The sequence below is a fragment of the Euprymna scolopes genome, chromosome 6 (assembly GCF_053919585.1).
Source record: "Euprymna scolopes isolate OS-2025 chromosome 6, ASM5391958v1, whole genome shotgun sequence".
NCBI lineage: Eukaryota > Metazoa > Mollusca > Cephalopoda > Sepiida > Sepiolidae > Euprymna > Euprymna scolopes.
Genome location: NC_136487.1, coordinates 156,803,270 through 156,823,051, shown reverse-complemented (window position 1 = coordinate 156,823,051; position 19,782 = coordinate 156,803,270). Strand labels below are relative to the sequence as shown.

The following is a 19,782-nucleotide window of genomic DNA, read 5'->3' as shown; positions in this document are numbered from 1 at the left end:
CCTGTTTCAATGTAAGAAATGTATTCTGATACTAAACCTAACCTTTATTTCTCTAGATTAGGCACTATTTTCATGTACTATAAATCATATTTCATTACTAGCATGAATACCCAGCATTGCCCGGATCGACATGAAGTTCCGTTTGGACACACGTGCTATACTAAGAATATTGAGCACTTTTTCATTATTATATGTCAGGTCCATTGTGGGCAGCGTTGATACCCCCACAACAATTTCAAAGATAAAAGATACGATAATCCTACTTAAGAATGAATTAAAACATGAAAATGTAATCACCCAAAAAAAGAAGAATTAATGACAACCTCCCCACCAGATATTTCGGCAGAAGGGACATGAAGTTAAATTATTCTCCAGATATTGAGCACTTTCTGATGACTATATACCAGTTTTAGCAAATTTCTTTAATGCTGCCTCAGTCTAGAAAGATTTCTCTATACGGTCTATTGCAACGAAAACAAACTGAAAATAATTCAGTTATAAAAATAAAGTAGAATTTGTTTTAATCGAAATAAACTTTTTTATGTTATAAAAATGATTAGTTATGATTTATTGTGTTATTAAAAGAAAAAACATTAGTAGCTACGATGTAAAAAAAAAATAATACGTAATCCTTGAAATAATAAAACCGTTTTGTTTTTATTTAATTAACCGCCGATAAAAAAAATGCCAACAGAAATTAGGAACCCATGGTTTTTGGAAAATCTACAACAGTGTAGTAAATAATGGGTAATCAACAATTCTTCCACTAACGAACAATCATAAGGTTGTGTGTACAGCAACCAAAAAGGCTAACATGCTTGCCTCAAACTCCACATTGGATCCAGCAAACCACTCCTTGCCTGACTTTCTTTTGCAGACTGACACCACACTGGATGATCTGAAAATCACTCCTCCTTAGGTGCATAATATCATAAAAAACGACGAGGCTGCTCAGGCACTTTTTGCAGATCAGAGTGCCCCTCCTCTGGGGCGCTGACTTCTCAATCCCACTTTCAGATCCCAATGTCACAGTTCTTGCAGCGGGAGACAACTATATACTCCTCTTTAACCCACTTATGTTGGGTGTCATCCTTCCTTTTTTATATTCCAACAATAGTCTGTCAACATGCCAGGGTTTTATTTTACTTTAAAACGTTTTGTCCATCACTGAAATGTCCTCATGGAATCTTGCCATCTTCATCACTCACATCATTATGATTGTCTTCAAAATTCTTGAAAATGTCAATTTTGCAAAAAACTGTTCCTAATTCAACAAAAAGAAGTCCAGAAATGGATTTTCTAAGCCATTGTGCATATAAAAATGACCACAGATGAAAATATCTGAATTCTAGACAAGGCAATAGCACGATGAAAAAAAAGATTTGGCTCATCCAATCAGAGCCTTCAATATCCTCAGTTTTTTTTTCCAATTTATTTCTTACCTATTAAAATACTCAGCAGCAATTAACATGATATAAGGAGGATGTGGTCCCTCATTTAAGATCCAATCTTGATCTTTTGAAGTCTTCACGTAATGAACAATACCAATGTTCCCTTTACTCTCCGCTACAATAGAAAAAAAAAAAAAAAGAAAGCATTTCAGAATTATTAAAGCCGAATCATTAAAAATAAACAAGAAGAAAAAAATAAATAAAAAAAATATCAATAAAGTTAGACAATTCTTTCTCTATAATTAATATAATTATGGGAAAAATGCAACAAAAAATATCTGCTTTTTTAAAAATGATTTTATGGTATTGTTTTTGTTAAATATTCATTTATATTATTATTAATCTACATTATTAAATGAGGAATTATTTTGAGTAAAAATTTGAGTTTTGTTTCTAGATAAACATAACATTAGGTCAAATTCAGTGACAATTTTTGTTTTGTTTTGACTACTCTGCATAATGTTGACACTTTTCAAGTGCGCTTTGCTCAATTTTAAATGCATAACCAGCAGGGAGACACAACGTTGCCTGGGACCGAATGATGATTAACAGATGTTGCACATCCCCATATTATTTTTATTGTCATCAAAATTGGTGACATCGTCCATTTTTCAATCAAACTGATTAATTGCCTGCTCTAATTGGAAACCCGTTGTTGTATAATGGGGTTTGTATATATATATATATATACGTGCGTATGAAACCGATACTCATGTATCGTCTAGTGATTATAAATTCTTATTGTAGGTGTGTGTATGTTTACACATATTCAGACAGATTTCACATAACATGGACAGGGTAACAGTCAAGTTCAGGACGAGTTCAACAAACATGACACATAAGCACACAATGACTGATAACGGACTACTAACCTTAGGTTGTAGCTCCCTTCATCCCTTTTACACAGCAAGAAAACATTTCCCTGTGAAGCAGTAACAACAGGACTTCTTTTTGTTTTTCCTAACTCATTCTCATTTTCACAGAGGTTTCCAACACTTTTTCCCATTAGTCTTTACATTGTCTCTTAGTAAACCCAGTCAAATACTTCCATGACTGACAAAGTCAACCTCCTCTCGTAGATGACTTCTACATTCTCTTATTTGTATCTCTCGTCTATATATCAAAACCTGCTCTTCCCACTTTCTTTGTTACCAGGTCAATTCCATTGTTTTTAGTCGCGTGCAAGCGAGTCTATAAGTCACTCCGTCGGTCTGTCTATCCGTAACACTTGTGCTTGGCCTTTTTGGTTAAGATCAAAGGTCTGTTGTCAATAGATGCTGTTCTTAGCCTTTTAAGCTTTTCTTGGCCTTTTGGCCAAGATGTGCCTAAGTTTTTTGTTCAGTGTTGATTTTATTTTTTATTAAATTTAACAACACCCCCCCCCCGAGGGCGACTCCCTCCAAAGGGGAGCAAAACCAAAATCGGTCGTAGCATCTCACTCCGACCACAAAAAGGAGGAGGTGCCAGACCAAAAGGACAATAAAGGGGACAGCGCTCCCCAGGAGGGCTGCTCTCCCAAAGAGGAGCAGATCAAGAAAATGAGGGGGCATACCGCCTGGACTTCACAAACGAGGAAGGGGCAGATGGCCTCAAAGTAAACAAAAAAGATCATGCTCCTCAAGAGGCCGACTCCCCAAAACGGGAAGCTGCTCCCGAAAAAGACTCTAACCAAGGAGAATCAGGCCCAAAAGACACTAAAAAGGGAGCCGCCCCCAAAAAATGCGACACTCCCACAAAAGGACAAACTAAGAAATCTGGGGAGGCAGGAAGCATCGCCAATAAACAGGCAGGGTCGACCTCCATAAAAGACCAAAAACGGTCTAACCCTACCAAAGACCCCATACTAACACCAACACCACCAAGAGGGTCTGCGTGGGGGAAGACCATAGAAAAACAACTGTCCCCTCAAGAGTATAGAGACCTGTACCTGACAAAGTACAGACAATACATAGAGGGGACAGATATAAAACCCATACCAGGTGCTTGGGAGGCGATTGAGGGCAGAGTCCTGTCCTTTGCCATTTCCGATATACCGGAAAACCGCCTCCTGGGGATGAAGAAGGAAGACATGGCGGGGCTCCTCCACAAACTTCACATCCCGGTACTATATCTGTACCAGAGGAGCTTCGCCGTGTGGGACATCCTCCTACCCACCAAGGACGATGCAGAGAGACTCTCCCTCCAAGAAATAAAGCATGGGAGAGTCAAACTAATACCCGAATACCAGGGCAAGAGAAGGACTCGGGTGCAGGTATTTAATGTGCCAACCCAAATACCTGCGCAAGTGTTAGGATGCCTCTTCAGCCAGTACGGTGAGGTGGAACAGGTAACCCCAGTACGGTCAAAAACTGGGACTCACCTGGGCTGCTACACAATAGCAATGAGGCTGAAGAGGGAGGGTGTTCGAGCGATACCACCACTGCTGACATACAAAGATGTCAGCATAACAGTAGTGGTGGAGGGCCGTCGTCCACACTGCTGGTTCTGCCAAAAGCATGGCCACATAGCTAGGAGCTGCCCCCAAAGGGTAACCCCTAATCAAACAACCCAAAAGTCGGTCACAATCCCTGAGACAGTGCCCGCGCCGGAACAGGCGGCAACAACCCCTGCAACCGCAGCACCAACCCCAGCTCCAAGGAAAACCCAAACCACCCAGGAGGCCAAGGGGGAAGAATGGAGCCCGGTAGTGAGACAAAAACGGAAGCACATAATCCCTTCTGCCACCGTCCCACCACCAGTCCAAAAATCGAGGCAGCAGCCTCTGCAAATGCAGCAACAACAACAGCCACCGCAGCCGATGCCGTGAAACAGCTGCAGCAACAACAACTACCGCAGCAGCAGAAGCATCAGCAATGACACCAGCAAGAGCAGCAGCAACAAAAACAGCTGCAGCAGTAACTAGAGGAGCAGACACAACCAACGGTCCCCACACCAATCGAGACGGGGATCAAGCGGAGAAAACACTGCTCCTCTGAGGATGAATCCGCAAGTAAGAGGGAGAGGAACTCAACCTCACCTCTCCCCGGTTCATTTGAAAGAATAAAAAAGAAAAACAAAAGAAGAAAAGAGGAAGAGAAGGTGGCCCCCCCCCCACTCCCTGTGAACATACACCACCCCTAACAACAAAATCCACTTCCACCCCCAAACCACACACTGCACCAACACTAGACACCGCACCAACACCAGACACCACACCAACACCAGACACCGAAACCAACAACAAACATGGCACCAACACCAGACACCGCACCAACACCAGGCACCACACAAACACCCGTCCCCACACCAATGCAGACTGAGCTACCATCCCAAAAAGAAAAGGAAAAGAATGAACCGAGGGAAGGGAGAGACTCCTCTGCCTCTCGCAGACCAACCAGATTAAAAATCCTTGCCCCTGAGGAACTATGTTATGTAAACCCTCTATCTGTGACCACAGACATTTCCCATCGGCAGAGGAAAAGCTTAAAACTTCTGCTCGATTACAAACAGATAGAGGGGAAAGATGTAAATATCCCCTCAAATTTTCCGGACGCCCCACTCCTAATAACTTTTGTCAGAACTCCAGAGGCCTGCAAGACCAACTTGTGGACAAGGCTGCAGGCCGCTGAAGGGGCATTTCTGGGAATCGAACTGGTGAAAAAAAATGACCCTTCTCTTGACGAACTGTCAAAACAATGCAAGGGAAGGGTCCCAGTGTTGGTCCAGCCGTCACTCTACAGAGCCATAAAATTAATTTATCCTTTGGATGTCGGCGGCATTGCGAGAGAAGGTCAGGATATGAAAAAACCTGACCACCTTGAGCATGGCACATAACGTCGGCGTCCTCTCCCCAGCTGACTTCGGAGCTGAGTGTGACACACCCTAAGGTAAGTACCATGGCTTTGTATTTGGCTAGTTTGAATGCGAGGGGCTTGAGATCATTGGGCCAGGCGGCTCACCTCCGGTACGACCTCTTGTCTCTGGGAGTGGATGTGGCTGCGATTCAGGAGACGCATTTCATTTCCTCTGTGGACTGTCAGGTGCTGGCCCGAGATTTTGAGGTTTTCTCAGCATATGGTAGCCCACGGGGGAAGGGAGTTTCCGTGCTGGTTAAACGTACCCTGTCGGCGACGGTCGAGGTTGTCCATAGAGATGCGGTGGGCAGGCTGGTTGTGGCCGATGTTGCCGTAAAAGATTCTGTGTTTCGGGTGATCGCGGTTCATGCGCCCAGCACCGCTCGTGAGAGGGTCTCATTCTTCAGTCAGCTTGACGTGTTTGTAGATTGTCAGAAGCGAGTAGTGCTAATGGGAGATTGGAACGCCATCTTAGACTCCAAGATAGATAAGGTAGGAGGTGATGCTAGAGGATCGGAGAGGTGCGAGTCCAGCCTGGCTGATCTGATGGCTAGATGTGGTCTGGTCGACAGATTTCGGGTTGAACATCCGGGGCGGGAGATGTGGACGTGGACCAATAGTGTTTCCTCCTATCTAAACACTTACTTGGACAGGATGTTAGTTAGGAGAGGCAAAGTAGACTTCTTATCTTGTCCCACGTTCACTTGGCTAGGCCAGACAGATCATAAACTAGTTATGGCCTGGCTGAAGCTAGGAAATAGGCCTAAGTTAGTGGCTCACTGGAAGTTAAACACTTCCCTTCTGGAGATACAAAACTTCCAAGAGAAGCTAATAGAATTAATTCAAAAAGCACTAGTGGGGGCGGTTACTGGGAGTAAATGGTGGGTAGGTCTAAAAGCTAAAATTAGAACCTTCTCTGTCAAGTATGCCCAGCACCTCGCACTAGATAAGGCCAAGACGAAGAAGAAGCTAGAGCGGAAACTAGTCCGGGCTACGGGGGAGGGTGATAGGGTTAGTCAGGAACTAGCTAAGCAGGACCTTCTGCGTGAGAATAGCGAGCGTTATGAAGGTCAAGTAGTCAAAGCTAGGCTTAAAAAGGTAGGCAATGAAGCAGTCAACTCCAACACTGACGCGCGTCATGAAATTTCTAGGCGTGGCTCGGACAAGTACATTGCAAATGTAAGACATCCAGATGGACGCACCCTCGAATCGACTCCGGAGATCTGCGAGGGGTTTCAAGAACATTTTGAGGAGCGTTTTACGCAGCAGCCCGATCTTCCAGTCCTTGAGTTTAGCGACTATTTTGCTGACTCTCGGCGGCTAGAGCGGCTAGTTGTGAGGGCCGAGTGACGGAGAGGGAGGTTTTTACTGCGCTGAAGCAGGTCAGCTGTGACAGATCGCCAGGACTCGATGGTCTGCCATATGAACTGTATTTGAGGCTGTCGCCCATGTTTCTGCCTCTTCTGAAGGATGTGTTCAACCATTGGTTTGCTCAGGGATCCATCGCGGGGCAAGTCACCAAGGGAGTGATCACATTGCTGAGGAAAGGTGACGGGCATGGTGGGGAAGAGTTAGACGATTACAGGCCCATAACTCTGCTAAACACAGAGTTGAAGATTTTGGTCAAGGTCCTGTCGAATCGGCTGCAGGTGGTTATCGGCAAGTTAGTTGAACTGGAACAGAACTACACTGTGAAGGGGAGATCAATTCAGAACAACTTGCACCTGATCCGCACGATCCTAGAGGGAGGGATAGATGATGACACGGAAGCTGCGCTGATCAACTTAGATCAGTCCAAAGCTTTCGATAGGGTCGACCATCGTTTTTCGTTATCTGTCTTAGAGGCCACCGGTTTTAAACCGGACTTCTGCAAGTGGATCTCCGTGATGTATCGACAGCCCACAGCCGTCGTGCAAGTCAACGGAAAGCGCTCGAAACCGTTTATCATCTCTCGGTCGGTTCGTCAGGGTTGTCCGCTGTCGCCCCTGCTCTATGTCCTGGCTTTGGAGCCCCTCCTCCGCAAGCCGAGACGTGGAGAGACAAATTCGGCCCTGCGCGGAATTGCAATACCCGGTGGCTCAGCCACCAAGGTATCCGCGTTCGCCGATGATGTCACGGTCTTTGTGTCGAGCTTCAGAGACATCGAGATCGTGTTGGAGGCGCTCGCTCAGTATGAAAGAATTACAGGGACCCAGATAAACCGCAGCAAGTCGGTAGGACTGTGGTTGGGCGCCTGGAGTGGCAACGCCAACCTCCCGGCGCCCTTCAGCTGGACAGATGGCCCGGTTCGGATCCTCGGCATGTGGTTCGGACCGGGTCTCCAGCTTGACAAAAATTGGTGGGAGGTACGGTCAAAAGTGGAGGCTGCAGCCAATTCGTGGCTTCCTAGGAAACTTTCCTTAAAGGGTAGAGCTGAGGCGTGTGCTACTTACGTCTTTCCTCTCATCCTTTACCGACTGGCCGTACAACACCTAACAGCTCTTGTCGAACTCTTATCCTCGCTTCTTTGGCACAGAGGAAGACACTGGGCGAGCAGACAGGTCTGTATTTAACGTCCGTGTGAGGGAGGCTTGGGAATGCCGGACTTGAAGTGTCATCGAGATGCTGAGAGGCTGGCCTTCCAGAGCCACTATATGCAAGATGACCAACCGTGGCACCCCGTGGTTACTGCCGCCTTCCCCGACCTTGTTCTTGACCCTTCTATCGAGAGCCGTTGCAGGCCACGGGGAGAATCTGCCTACATGAAAGAGTGCCGAGCCACGCTAAAACGACTACCAAGGTCCAGCGACCTTGTGATTGCTACCCGTAGGGAACTCCACAGGGATCTAGTGAAGGGGGCTGCTGACGACCCGCTATGCGCGCGTTTGGGTTGGCAGCAGAGTGAGATCCGCTCCGCGTGGAGCTGGGTGCCAGGTTCGAGTCATCTGAACAATTCAGAGTTCTCTCTGAGCTGGTGATTGGCCCGAAATGCACTTCTACTCAACAACGTACAATGCAGTTCCGGGTTTTTGGAGTCGCCTGATTGTCCCCGTTGTGGGACAACGGCCGTAGAAACGACTGATCACGCTTTCTTCAATTGCCACGAACTCCGCCAGTACTGGTCATATGTCAGTGAGGTGACGGCTCGCATCGATCCTGAGCATCCTCGCCCAATTACCGTATCCAATGTCGTGGACAATATGAGGCCACCGTGGGACCGGGAAAGACAAATGGTCTACGTTACAATCCTGGCCGTGGCGAGAATAATGATTTGGATGTCGCATCTGCAAGGTTGCCGGGAGGGGGGGGGGTGCCTTTTTCTGATCAGGATCTGATCGCTTTCTTTAAACACCAACTATGGGTGAAGATCAGATGTGATAGAAGAAGGCTGCATTTGACAGAAGATGGATACAGGTAGCAAGTCTGTGTGTACGAAGAGGAGCCAAATTTGAATACGTGTTCCCCGCCTAGGTGTGGAATGCGCAGTTCCGTAAAGTAAAATTTAACAAATAGCCTCTCAGCTAGCTGTGTGTTCCATCCCTCCCTGATTAGGAAGCCTCCAAGATCCCCACCTCCTCCTTCTTGCAATTTTTGTTTTCACCCCTCCTCTAAATTGCACTCATCTTGGAGAAAGAAATACAAACTAACCCCCATTCCTTACCCACAAAATTTTCCATTCACCCCCATCTAGAGGGCAAACCTAGTGGAACGGGCAGTCTATCAACTAGTCGGGGTTGGGAGGGTCCTACTAATCACCCCCCCCCTTCTACTAATCACCCCCTTCCTACTAATCACCCCCCCCACCTTTTTTTTCTCCCCGCCCTCGACACAAATGAATTATTGTACCATTTTTATTGTTATCTTTTTGTTTTTACACGTCAATAAAAAATGTTTTAAAAATTGGGAGTTAAATAGGATGTACCCCAGTATGAAAGGGTGAATGCGGTATTATGGTGAAAGATACTAGCTGGGAGAAACTTTTGATTTTGTTTAGTTCTAGAGTGACAAGGATGACCTACAACACCCACAATCCCCCCCTTTTGAGTTGGCCATGTGCCTAAGTTTTTTGTCCATTGTTGATTTTCAATGTATTTTTAACATGAATAAAGGATTTAATATCTTAAAGTGTAGTATCTGTTCTTACTACATGCTGTACTTATTGTGATATAAATTGGGGGATCACTTTTCTGTATTAATTTAATGTAAAATGATCACCCACTTTACAACCAGTCAGTCTCAAAGCTATTCAAGTCATTCTCCAGATCATTCAAGTTGTTTTTGAAGGATTCCAGTTATTTTTTAAGCATTCAAGTCATTCTTAAGGTCATTCAATTCATCCTTAAGTTTATTAAAGTCATTCTAAATCATTTACTTTTTATTTATTTAAGTCATTTCAGCCCATTTTTCGGTCATTTTAGTTTATCTTTAAGAATTTCATGTCAACCCTACATTCATTTATTCATTCATTACACGAGAACATGCAACTAATGGCTATCGGCCTTGTTTGTTTATAAAATTGAATTCCTGAATCTATTTTATTACATAAATATCTGCAATTATTTTGATTATTGATATTTATCGAAGACATTCCGATACACAACCTATCTAAGAATAACTGCCAAAAACAGAGCACACTTATGTGAAACTTCATAAAAATAGGCTCAGTCGTTTTGAGGCCTATAGGGAACTCTCTCTCTCAAACACAAACTCCCTTTTATACAATAGTTACTAACTGAATTTTTAATGGAACAGATTCATCATTTATTAATACATGACAAAAACAACATAAAAACAATTTTTAAGGCCTATAAGAATTGCGAGACAAGGGAGGTTGCCACTCTGACTTTGGGTTAATGATAGGCCCAAGGAAAATTATGTGTGAACATCCTGAAGACTTGATAGAAACAAAAAAAAAACAATTTTAGAATTTAGAGTGGGAGTTGGTTTCACATAAATGTAAAATAATTCACCATTTCAAGACGATCCTAGCGTTTTAGGACAGTTGACCAATTTATTTGGGGGGGGGGATAAATCGTGCACTTTTCTTTAAACGTTTTTTATGCTTTTTTTTTTTAACGTTTGTATGAGCTCACAGAGGAAGTTTGTTTAGTGGGGAGCTCTGCCACTTGTACTTAGAGTTATGGTTTTAGGAAGAGGCTTGCCACTCGTACCTAGGATTAGACATAGAATTAAGTGAGTTTTTTTAAGAGGGTGTTTGATACCCATTGTGAAACTTTACAAGAATTATGACAAGCAGACAAAAATAGATGTTGTTTAAAAAAGTGACGCCCCTCTAACAGAAAACATGATGCTTGGAAAAATATCAAGTATTTTTTTTTTTTTTTTTTTTTTTTTTTTTACAAAGGCATCACCACATTATCAAGGCCCAGAGGCCACTCAAGGATAAGGGTTAAAGAGTGTACAGTAGAAGTTGGTCAATATAGTAATCATTAGTAATGAAAATTTGGTAAATTTAATAACATATGGAACGGCTCATCAAGAACTTATTTACCTTAGACTTGAACACAACCATATTGTAGTCAGCTGGAAAGCAGGAAAACGGAAGACAATTCCACAGGCGTGCAGTTCTAAGAAAGAAGCTTTGTTCATGGAATCTATGTTTAGGTTTAGGCACAGATAAAGAGTGGGGGAAATTATTGATAGTGTTTACAACTAGACGAGTGTTTCTTGTGAAAGTTTGGCGAGGGGGGACCATAGATTGAAGCTCAGTTGAACACTTTCCATGAAAATAACGATACATCAGAGACAAACTCGCAACATCTCTTCTGTGAGATAGAGGTTGTAAGGAGGAGAAAAGGACATCTCCTACGAGGCTACGAAGTCTATTTTGAACTCTATCAAGGCAGGACAAGTCCTTTCTAGCAGCTCCTGCCCAGATGTGGCAACAGTATTCCATCCTTGGACGTACCTGGCTCTTATATAGATAGAGAATAGCATCAGCAGTGAGATATCTACTGGATCGATAGAAAGATCCCACCATTTTTCCAGCGGCCTTGGCAACAGATTTGATATACGTGTTCCATTTAAGATCAGGAGTAATGGTCAAGCCCAGAAGCTTGTCAAAACTTGAGGCCTCCTGAAGACGAGAGCCATTCATTTCAATTGATGACAAATGTGGATTAAAATGTTGATGATGTAAAGAGAGAAGCTTGGTTTTAGATGCATTAAAAGTAACCAGCCACTCCTTTCCCCATTGTACTACATGCTCAAGATCAGAGGAGAGAGAATTGGAGAGTACTTGCTCGTTTACTGTCTTAGATGTGGTACCATAAACGGTAGTGTCGTCAGCATAAATGTCTACAAATGATGTAAGGATATGATTTGGAAGATCATTAATGTAGATCAGGAAAAGAGTTGGGCCCAGGATGGATCCCTGAGGGACACCGGCATTAATACTGTGAGCTTCTGATTTTTGCCCCTCAACTACTACTCTTATGAACCTATCAGAAAGAAATGATTTAATAATTGAGAAGACTTTTCCAGCTATACCATAGCTAGCGATCTTATGAAGTAAACCTTTATGCCATACCCTATCAAAGGCTTTAGATATGTCAAGAGCAATTGCCCTAGAAAGATTGCCACCGTCGAGAGATTTGCTAATCCTATGCGATATAACTGTAAGGACATCTGCTGTAGATCTAGCAGAACGGAAACCATATTGAGTGTCACTAAGAAGGTTATTTTTGTTGAGATATTTGATTACTTCTGTATTTAACACAGATTCTAGCAACTTACTCATGACGCACAGGAGACTTATTGGCCTGTACTGAGAGGGGGATGAGCGATCACCTGAATTCTTAAATACAGGGCATACTGATGAGATTTTCCAGGGAGATGGGAAACTATTCTCCTTAAGACAACGTTTAAACAGTTTTGTAAGTATGGGCGCTAGTTCAGGTTGAAGTTTTTTGAGTACTATAATTGGAATACCATCAGGGCCAGTTGCTTTACTGGAATCAAGGTTTTTGATTAGCTTGGCAACATCACGTGCAGATATACGTATATCACATAGCGTGTTTTCTGATACAGGAGGAAATATTGGGGGTTGGCGGTCTTGGTCGCAAAGGGTAGAATTAGCTGCAAAGTTCTTGACAAAGAGTTTGGCTTTGTCTGATGCTGACGAGATTACCTCAGGTCCATTGATAATAGTTGGGATGGAGCACACGCTTCTGTTCAGGATTCTGTTTGCTATTTGCCAAAACTGGTGGGAACCAAGCCGCTGCTCAGCTACTTTGGACTTAACAGATTGAGCATACAACTCTCTTGCGTTCCTTATTACTTTCTTACAATGGTTGCTGGCAGTCCTGAAAACGGCTTTAGTTTCCATACATCTATTACGTTTGAAGCAGTGGAAAAAGTGATTTCTGTGCGCAATGGCAGCAGCACATTCTGGAGAGAACCATGGCTGGCTGTTAGGTTTTTGCTGAAACTTTTTAGAGGGTATGAAATGGTCAATACCTACAATTAACCATTCAGTAAGGTCTAATACTATAGAGGACACATCCTTTTTAAACATGGAATGCAGAGGTAGATCAGATATAAATGTACGGAAGCTATCCCAGTCAGCCTTAGTGTATCGATATACTGTACGATGAAGTGGTACGTCTGGGGACTTATTACATTTCATTTTTATCTTAATTGATACAACAGAGTGGTCGGAAGATCCAAGAGGCGACAGAACAGAAACTGAACATAGTTCAGGGCAAGTTGTGAGAAAAAGGTCTAGTAGGCTCGCATACTGGCCGTCATTATCGGGCACACGGGTAGGTTCCTGAACAATCTGAGTGAGGTCATAGGCAATGGAGAAATCATGACAGAACCTCCCCTCATCATCGGTCTTGTTTGAGTGGGTCAACCATTCGACGTTGTGAACATTGAAGTCTCCACATACGTGAATGTTAGCTGAAGGATAAGTAGAAAGGACTTGGTCAATTTTCTCAGATATGCTTTGAAAGATAGTAACTCCGCTGTTGTGGGGGCGATAGAGAGTAAATATAAATGCAGTAGTGTGAGCTAAAGCAACCCGGAAGCACATATAGGGTAAGTTAGGATCTTCCCTGGAGATGTCCCTCCCACATGGAAAGCTATCTTTAATATAGGCACATATTCCATGCCCATGGCGATCTTGGGGGTCAGATTTAGAAGTTAAGTTAGAGTATCCTGTAATTGCAAACTCATCTAGGGAAATAGCCTGTCCAATGCCAGTTTCACTTAAAAATAAAAGGTCTGGTTTAGTCTCCTGTAATTGGGTTTCAACCTCTGGAAGGTTAGAACGTAGACCCCTGATGTTGGAGAAGGAGACATGGTAGTAGGGGTCTACGTTGGAAGTTGGAGAACCGGGTTTAATCGTGTATTTTTTCTTGAAACTTGTCATGATGAAATTTTGGAATTTGTGGACTAGGTCGACAGATTTACTTAGAGCAGGACAGAGAGGGGAAACTAAGAGAGAAAAAGAAACGAAGAATTTTTTTTTTTTTTTTGTACCACATGATAAGGTAAAGCCGTAACAATTACCCACTAGTATGGCATCGAGAGGCCCCACCAGAAGCTACTGCATGGTCCAGATTCCATTCACCAAATGGCAATACAGCAGCCCCAGTACTTTGCACCTGCTGATAGGACAGCCTCCTTAGTGGTTAATCCAAGGTTCGGGTCCCTGACTATCAGGCGGATAACGTCAGCCCAGACAAAACGTTTACCTCCAGCACCCTTACTAGTGACATGGCTACAAGGATAGACATAGAAACAGAAAATTTCCACCAACTCTGCCAACTGTTCGCGCAAAAATACTGCCAACCTAGAAAACAGCTTTTTCTTCTCCCTTTGTCAGAAAAATCACTCATTTAAAAAATGAGGACTGAGGGACAAATAAGAAGAAGCGAGAGTAACAGGAGCTGCCGATAACGCATCCACAATGCGTTTTCTACTCTCCATTAAAAAAAAAAAAAAATAAAAAATAAAAAAATAAAAAATAACTATTAAGTATTGTACTTATAAAAGTCCAACGGACCTGTTTAAGGGAAAGTATGGTGATAGATTCCCCTCCCACGAACTAAAAATGAGTACAATTAGGTAATCTATTTTTGCAATCAACTCGGTAGATAAATAAACATTTATGGACGAAAAAAAAAAAAAAAAAAAAAAACAAGAAGCTAGCATTTAATACAACAGAAATACATAAATTAAATACTGAAATAAAATGTAGTTATTAATATTTGAATCTTAAAATAAAAAGTGCGAATTAGTAGAGAAAAAAATCACTTATCACAACAACGCATTCCGTCTCCAAACTAGTGAAGAATTTAACTTTTAATAACGTTCAGAAGATTTTTTTTTTTTTTTTAAATTTTTAAAAGTATTTAAATTCTATTTAAATATAAAAAAAAGAAACAAGTTTTTGCTAAAACTGGCAAATTGTTAAAAATTTTGAATTAATGTTATTTTGATTTTTAATTGCATTTCATGTCTTTTCCTACCGTTGTTATTTTTTAACTGAGCACCTCCTACAAATATTTAAATATTGATTATTTTTTATTTTATTTTATTTTTTTTAATAATCGGGTAGATTAGTTTCCATTCGATAATAATTCACTGAAAACATTTTTTAAGGGACAAAAATTAGAAGTGTGAGTACCGTTCGTACACGTGAACAAAAACATCATATTTCACATTTTCACTTGTTAAAATATTTTAAAATTTACTACTACCCAATTTTTTAAAATATTTGTATGGTTGATAACAAAATAGCTCTAACTAAACATGTAAGAATTTTTTTTATAACCAGATTTGCAATTAAAAAAAAATCGATTTGGAATAAAAATAAACAACAAAAACAAACGTCTGTTTACACCATGTTATCGCTGCTGCTGCTTCTATCACTACTATTATAGAAGTCTTGATTCAAATTCATAACGATTTTTTTGGATATGTTTTTAAATTGCTACGTACCACTAGAGAAACCCCTGTCCAATCATCTTTTTAACGAATAAACATAGTAAAAAGATTGTTTTATTTAATAGTGAGTGTCCGAAGAAAATTTTTTTCAAAACTTTCAATACTCATCATTTTGAAATCTTTTCTTTAACACAACAAAAAAACGAGTGGTCCAATGAATTTCGGACACTCGAAATTATTAAAAATGACATCTCTTTTGGCCAATTTCCAAATTTCATTAAAAAATTCTTCACAGAAACACGGTACGAATGTTTAGAAATCAGGAGGGGGGGGTCGTTACAAAAACTTACCGAAAATGCTGTTTTATGATGTTCACATTTTTATCACTTTATTTGCTTAAAACTCTAAAAATATATAATATATGTTATTATTTACTAATTCAGTGGTATTTTGAAGACTTAAAGTGCTTTGGTTTTTAAAAGATGACTATTTTAGCAGAAACCCCTTGAAATCTGTGATTATCCAAAGCGTTTTAACGGCCATGTGTATTGCTAGTTAATGGGACTTGTATATTTCGATTTGGTCAGAGAAAACTCATTTTGTAAGCTTGCTATTTAACCTAAGTAAATAGGTGACACTTGCAAATAAATAAATAAATAAACAAACATCTGTTATTTATTTTTTAAACTGAATGTGTGTTTGTTGTTTAGAGGAAGAACTCCTTTGTTGCAGAGCTAACAGAATTGGACGAAAACTTTGGAACAATGGATGAGACGATCCCGGTCTGTGTAATCAACATAATTTGACTTTCAAAATCCTACTTAAAAACGCAAACCACAAATGCAAATAAAATTGGAAAATAAAACTACCTGATCAATTTATGTGATTTTTGGAATATGATATTTCTGTTTTATCATGAGTATTGTTGGAATGATTTATCAGAATCAGGAATTGAAAATATCAAAACATTTTGGGGTATTGAATCAGTATCAGAAAAAATTGTGCCTATTTTCTGATGCCTAAAACGATTCTTATTTCTTTGTTTTGGTCTAAAAGTTCATGTTCCAAGGCTTGTATTATTGACGAAATAAACATTTAATTTTAAACTACCAGTAAAACTAAAATCTATAGGTCACACGCATAAGCATATTTTTTTTTTACGTTTGCAAAAATACATTTACATTTTAAATTTGTGAAAATATATGCACATATTACATGGGTTTACGTGGTACCCCCCCCCCCCCCCCGCAAAAAAAAAAAAAACAAAAAAAAAACTATGTTTCAAAATTTATAAAGAATCGGAATGTATCAGAATCAGGAAAAATATTGGAATCATTCCATCATTAGTCATGAGTACATCCATCCTATTTTATTAATATAAGGGAAATTCTGAGAAAGAATCCAATTTCCTTAAATGCACAATGCACATATTCAAATCCAGGTTAAAAAGCTACCAGAAAATACATTCATTACGAGATAATAAAAAAACAAAAACAAAGCATGATTAAGATGGTCATATGACCAACAAGTGTTATTGTATACCACAGACTTTTTTATGATGGCCAGTCACAGATACAGTTTTCATGACATCTGTTGCTTGCACTAAAATAAAAACCGTTATCACAAACTCATAGTTTTAAATATTAAAAAATCAATCATTATCAGTTTAGATCAATAACAAATTGAACACAAGATTATAAAGTTAGTTTCATAGCTAGTTGAATAAACTTATGCCAAACTAGGTATATCCAAATGTTGAATCAGATAATAGGAACACGGGTAATCAATGACGAAAAAAATAAAGATAAATAAAAAAATAAATTTAAAAAAAATGAAATTAAAATGACGACTCAACTCAGAGGCATTAAAAATATTTTCTTGCCTCATTTTTTTCCTAGAAAAATAAAGCCCACAAAAAACATACCATAGTATATTATTTTTTTTGTCACATGTCAGCCAACACATTGAATATATGTCCCTAACTTTAATCTATTATACTTAAGCTAAACAAATCATGATTTGTTTTCCTATAGATTTTAATCAAAATACATTCTAAAATATTAGTTTTGGGATTGAGTTACGTTTGAAATGACTTCCATTTTAATTTTTAGTCAAAATTGGCAATTAAATTACCTAGTGACCAATATCTTACTAAGATGCTACTTATCACTGAACTCTCAGTGTGCATGAATTCAAATATATTTCAGCATATTTTATGACTGGGCAAGTCCACATCCCCCACAAGTGAATAATGAATTGTAATTTATTTCCTTCCAGAAAATATTTTGTCCACGTCGAAATTATTTTCAAATGGTCGTTATCTATAAAATAGAAACTTTCTCTATTGGTCCATACAAAATTATTTACCTTTGTTTTAAACAAAATTAAAAAAAATAAATAAAAGCAAGATTTAAAAAAGCAAAGCAAAACAAATTTCAAATACGCTACCAGGCAATACCGGGTCGAGACAGATAGCATTTGATCAAATAAAAGATAACTTACAGGAACATCCAATTTGGTTTGTTGCATTTAATCGTCGGAAGCAAGCTTTCTGTCCCTTGATGTTCACATAGATCTTGTCTTTTGTTCGCACAGAAAATCCTAATAAGAAAAAAACAAAACATGAAAAAATAAGAGGTTAATGTAGTTTTATTGAAGCATTTATGTAAAGGATTGACACAAACTGAAGCAAATTAAGATATGATGCTTGAACAAGCTTGTTAATATTAATACAATATATATATATATATATATATATATTGTTATACTTTTAATATTGTGTTGTGTTCTTACTTGCATCAGTGTAATCTGATGCAAGTTCTGTATGATGTTTTGGGAAAATTATTCTTTCTCAGACGTGTTTGACTTTAGTTTAAATGTGCATAAGGGTGCTATTGTAAACGTGAGCAGTTTTATGGTAATCAAAATGAACCTGAAATTAATTTTATCTTTTTTAAATCTAGTGTTATTCTTTGAACTTAATAATGTAAGGCTGTTGTTAATATTCAATATTATTTTATTATTTCATGTATTCATAACTTTAATTGCATATTTTATTTAAGTTTTAATTTATTTTCTGCATTCTTAGCTTAGCTTAGCATGGTTAAATTAAACTATTTAAAGGGAGACAACTTTGCTGTAATGATTAATTAATATATAATGTATATATTAATTACAAAGTTGTCTCCCTTTACATAGTTTAATTTAAACATGCCAAACGCACGCATGTACGCACACACACACATATACACATAAAAATAAAAAGACATGACAAATTTTTTTAAAATTCACTCATAAATAATTTTCATAACAGAATGGATTTTAAAACTTGTTGAACTTCTCTAAAGAATTATTTTTCATGGAAGCAGTACACCTTATCACAGCAAGTGAAATGTTTGAGTTGAGGAATTTTTTGCAGAAGTTGAGTTTACTTGCCTCTCCCACAAGAACAAAGACACAGGTTGATTTTTTATGTGGAGAAAAAAAAAAAAAAAAAAAAAAAAAAACCCTAGCTCCTCAAAAGGAAGCACTCTAGATTTGAACAAAAATTTAAATTTTCTCAATCTAAAAGGATTTTCTTTCACTGATCAAGTATAGCACAGACACACTTTACTTCTTGTCAAAAGGCCATGAAAACAGGGGTGATTTTTTTTAAAAGACTTTGTTAGACTATTTCCAGATGACTAGTGACCTCTGATACTGATAGTTAATGGAGAAGATTTTTTTTTTTACTTGATAGGTAACCATTTATCGAGGCAAGGAAGCCACTCAAGGATAAGTGTTAAGTATTAGATAGATTAGGTGAGCCAACAAGATCAGTCATGGTGGAACTTGGGTAGGGTTAGCTTATATAAAAGAACGATTTAATAGGACTTTACTCACATTAGATTTGAAGACAACCATGTTATAGTACACCAGGAAGCAAACACAGTATTGCGTTTCATAGATGGACGGTTCTAGGAAAGAAACTCTGCTCATGGAATTTTCGTTCAGTTTTAGACACATATAGAGAGTGAGGAAAGCAGCTGGTGGTTGGTACAGCAAGGCGAGTATTTGTTGCGAACGTTTTACGAGGCAGAACCATAGATTGGAGCTCAGTCGAGCACCTGCCATAAAAGTACCGAGAGAGCAGAGACAGGCTCACAACATCTCTTCTGTGAAAAAGAGGAAATAGGGAAGTGAAAAAGGTCCTCGCTTACTAAATTTCAAAGACAGTTTTGTACCCTGTCAAAGCAGGAAAGAGTACTCTTAGGAACTTCGCCCGAGATGTGGCAACAGTACTCCATCTTTGGGCGTGATAAACTATTGTACAGCTAGAGGACGACGTCGAGAGAGGTATTTCCTGGAATGATAAAACGTCGACAGAGAGGTATTTCCTGGAATGGTAAAACGATCCCACCATTTTTCCAGTGATTTTGGCAACAGATTTTTTAATTTATTTACTTTCTTTATTAATGAGCCACCATTTACCAAGGCCAAAAGCTACTCAAGAATAAATATGAAATGAATTGCGAGTTGGATGGTGAAAAATACTATGAGAGGATTTAAAAACAATGAATGAGATGGGTAAAAGTTACTTAAGAGGATAGTTTTTCAAGTTTTTC

At 39.5% G+C, this 19,782-nt stretch overlaps 1 protein-coding gene across 2 annotated transcripts in view; it reads right to left on the bottom strand.

Moving 5' to 3' along the window:
• LOC145278075 (nicastrin-like) overlaps positions 1–19,782 on the bottom strand; it is a 118,877-nt gene that overhangs the window by 88,235 nt on the left and 10,860 nt on the right. For both annotated transcript variants that reach the window (XM_080130328.1, XM_080130327.1), the window contains exons 2-3: positions 17,681–17,779; positions 1,443–1,566 (exon numbers count right to left, since the gene is read on the bottom strand). In XM_080130328.1, the coding sequence (XP_079986454.1) occupies positions 1,443–1,566; positions 17,681–17,779 (223 nt within the window). The remainder of the gene's footprint in view (positions 1–1,442; positions 1,567–17,680; positions 17,780–19,782) is intronic.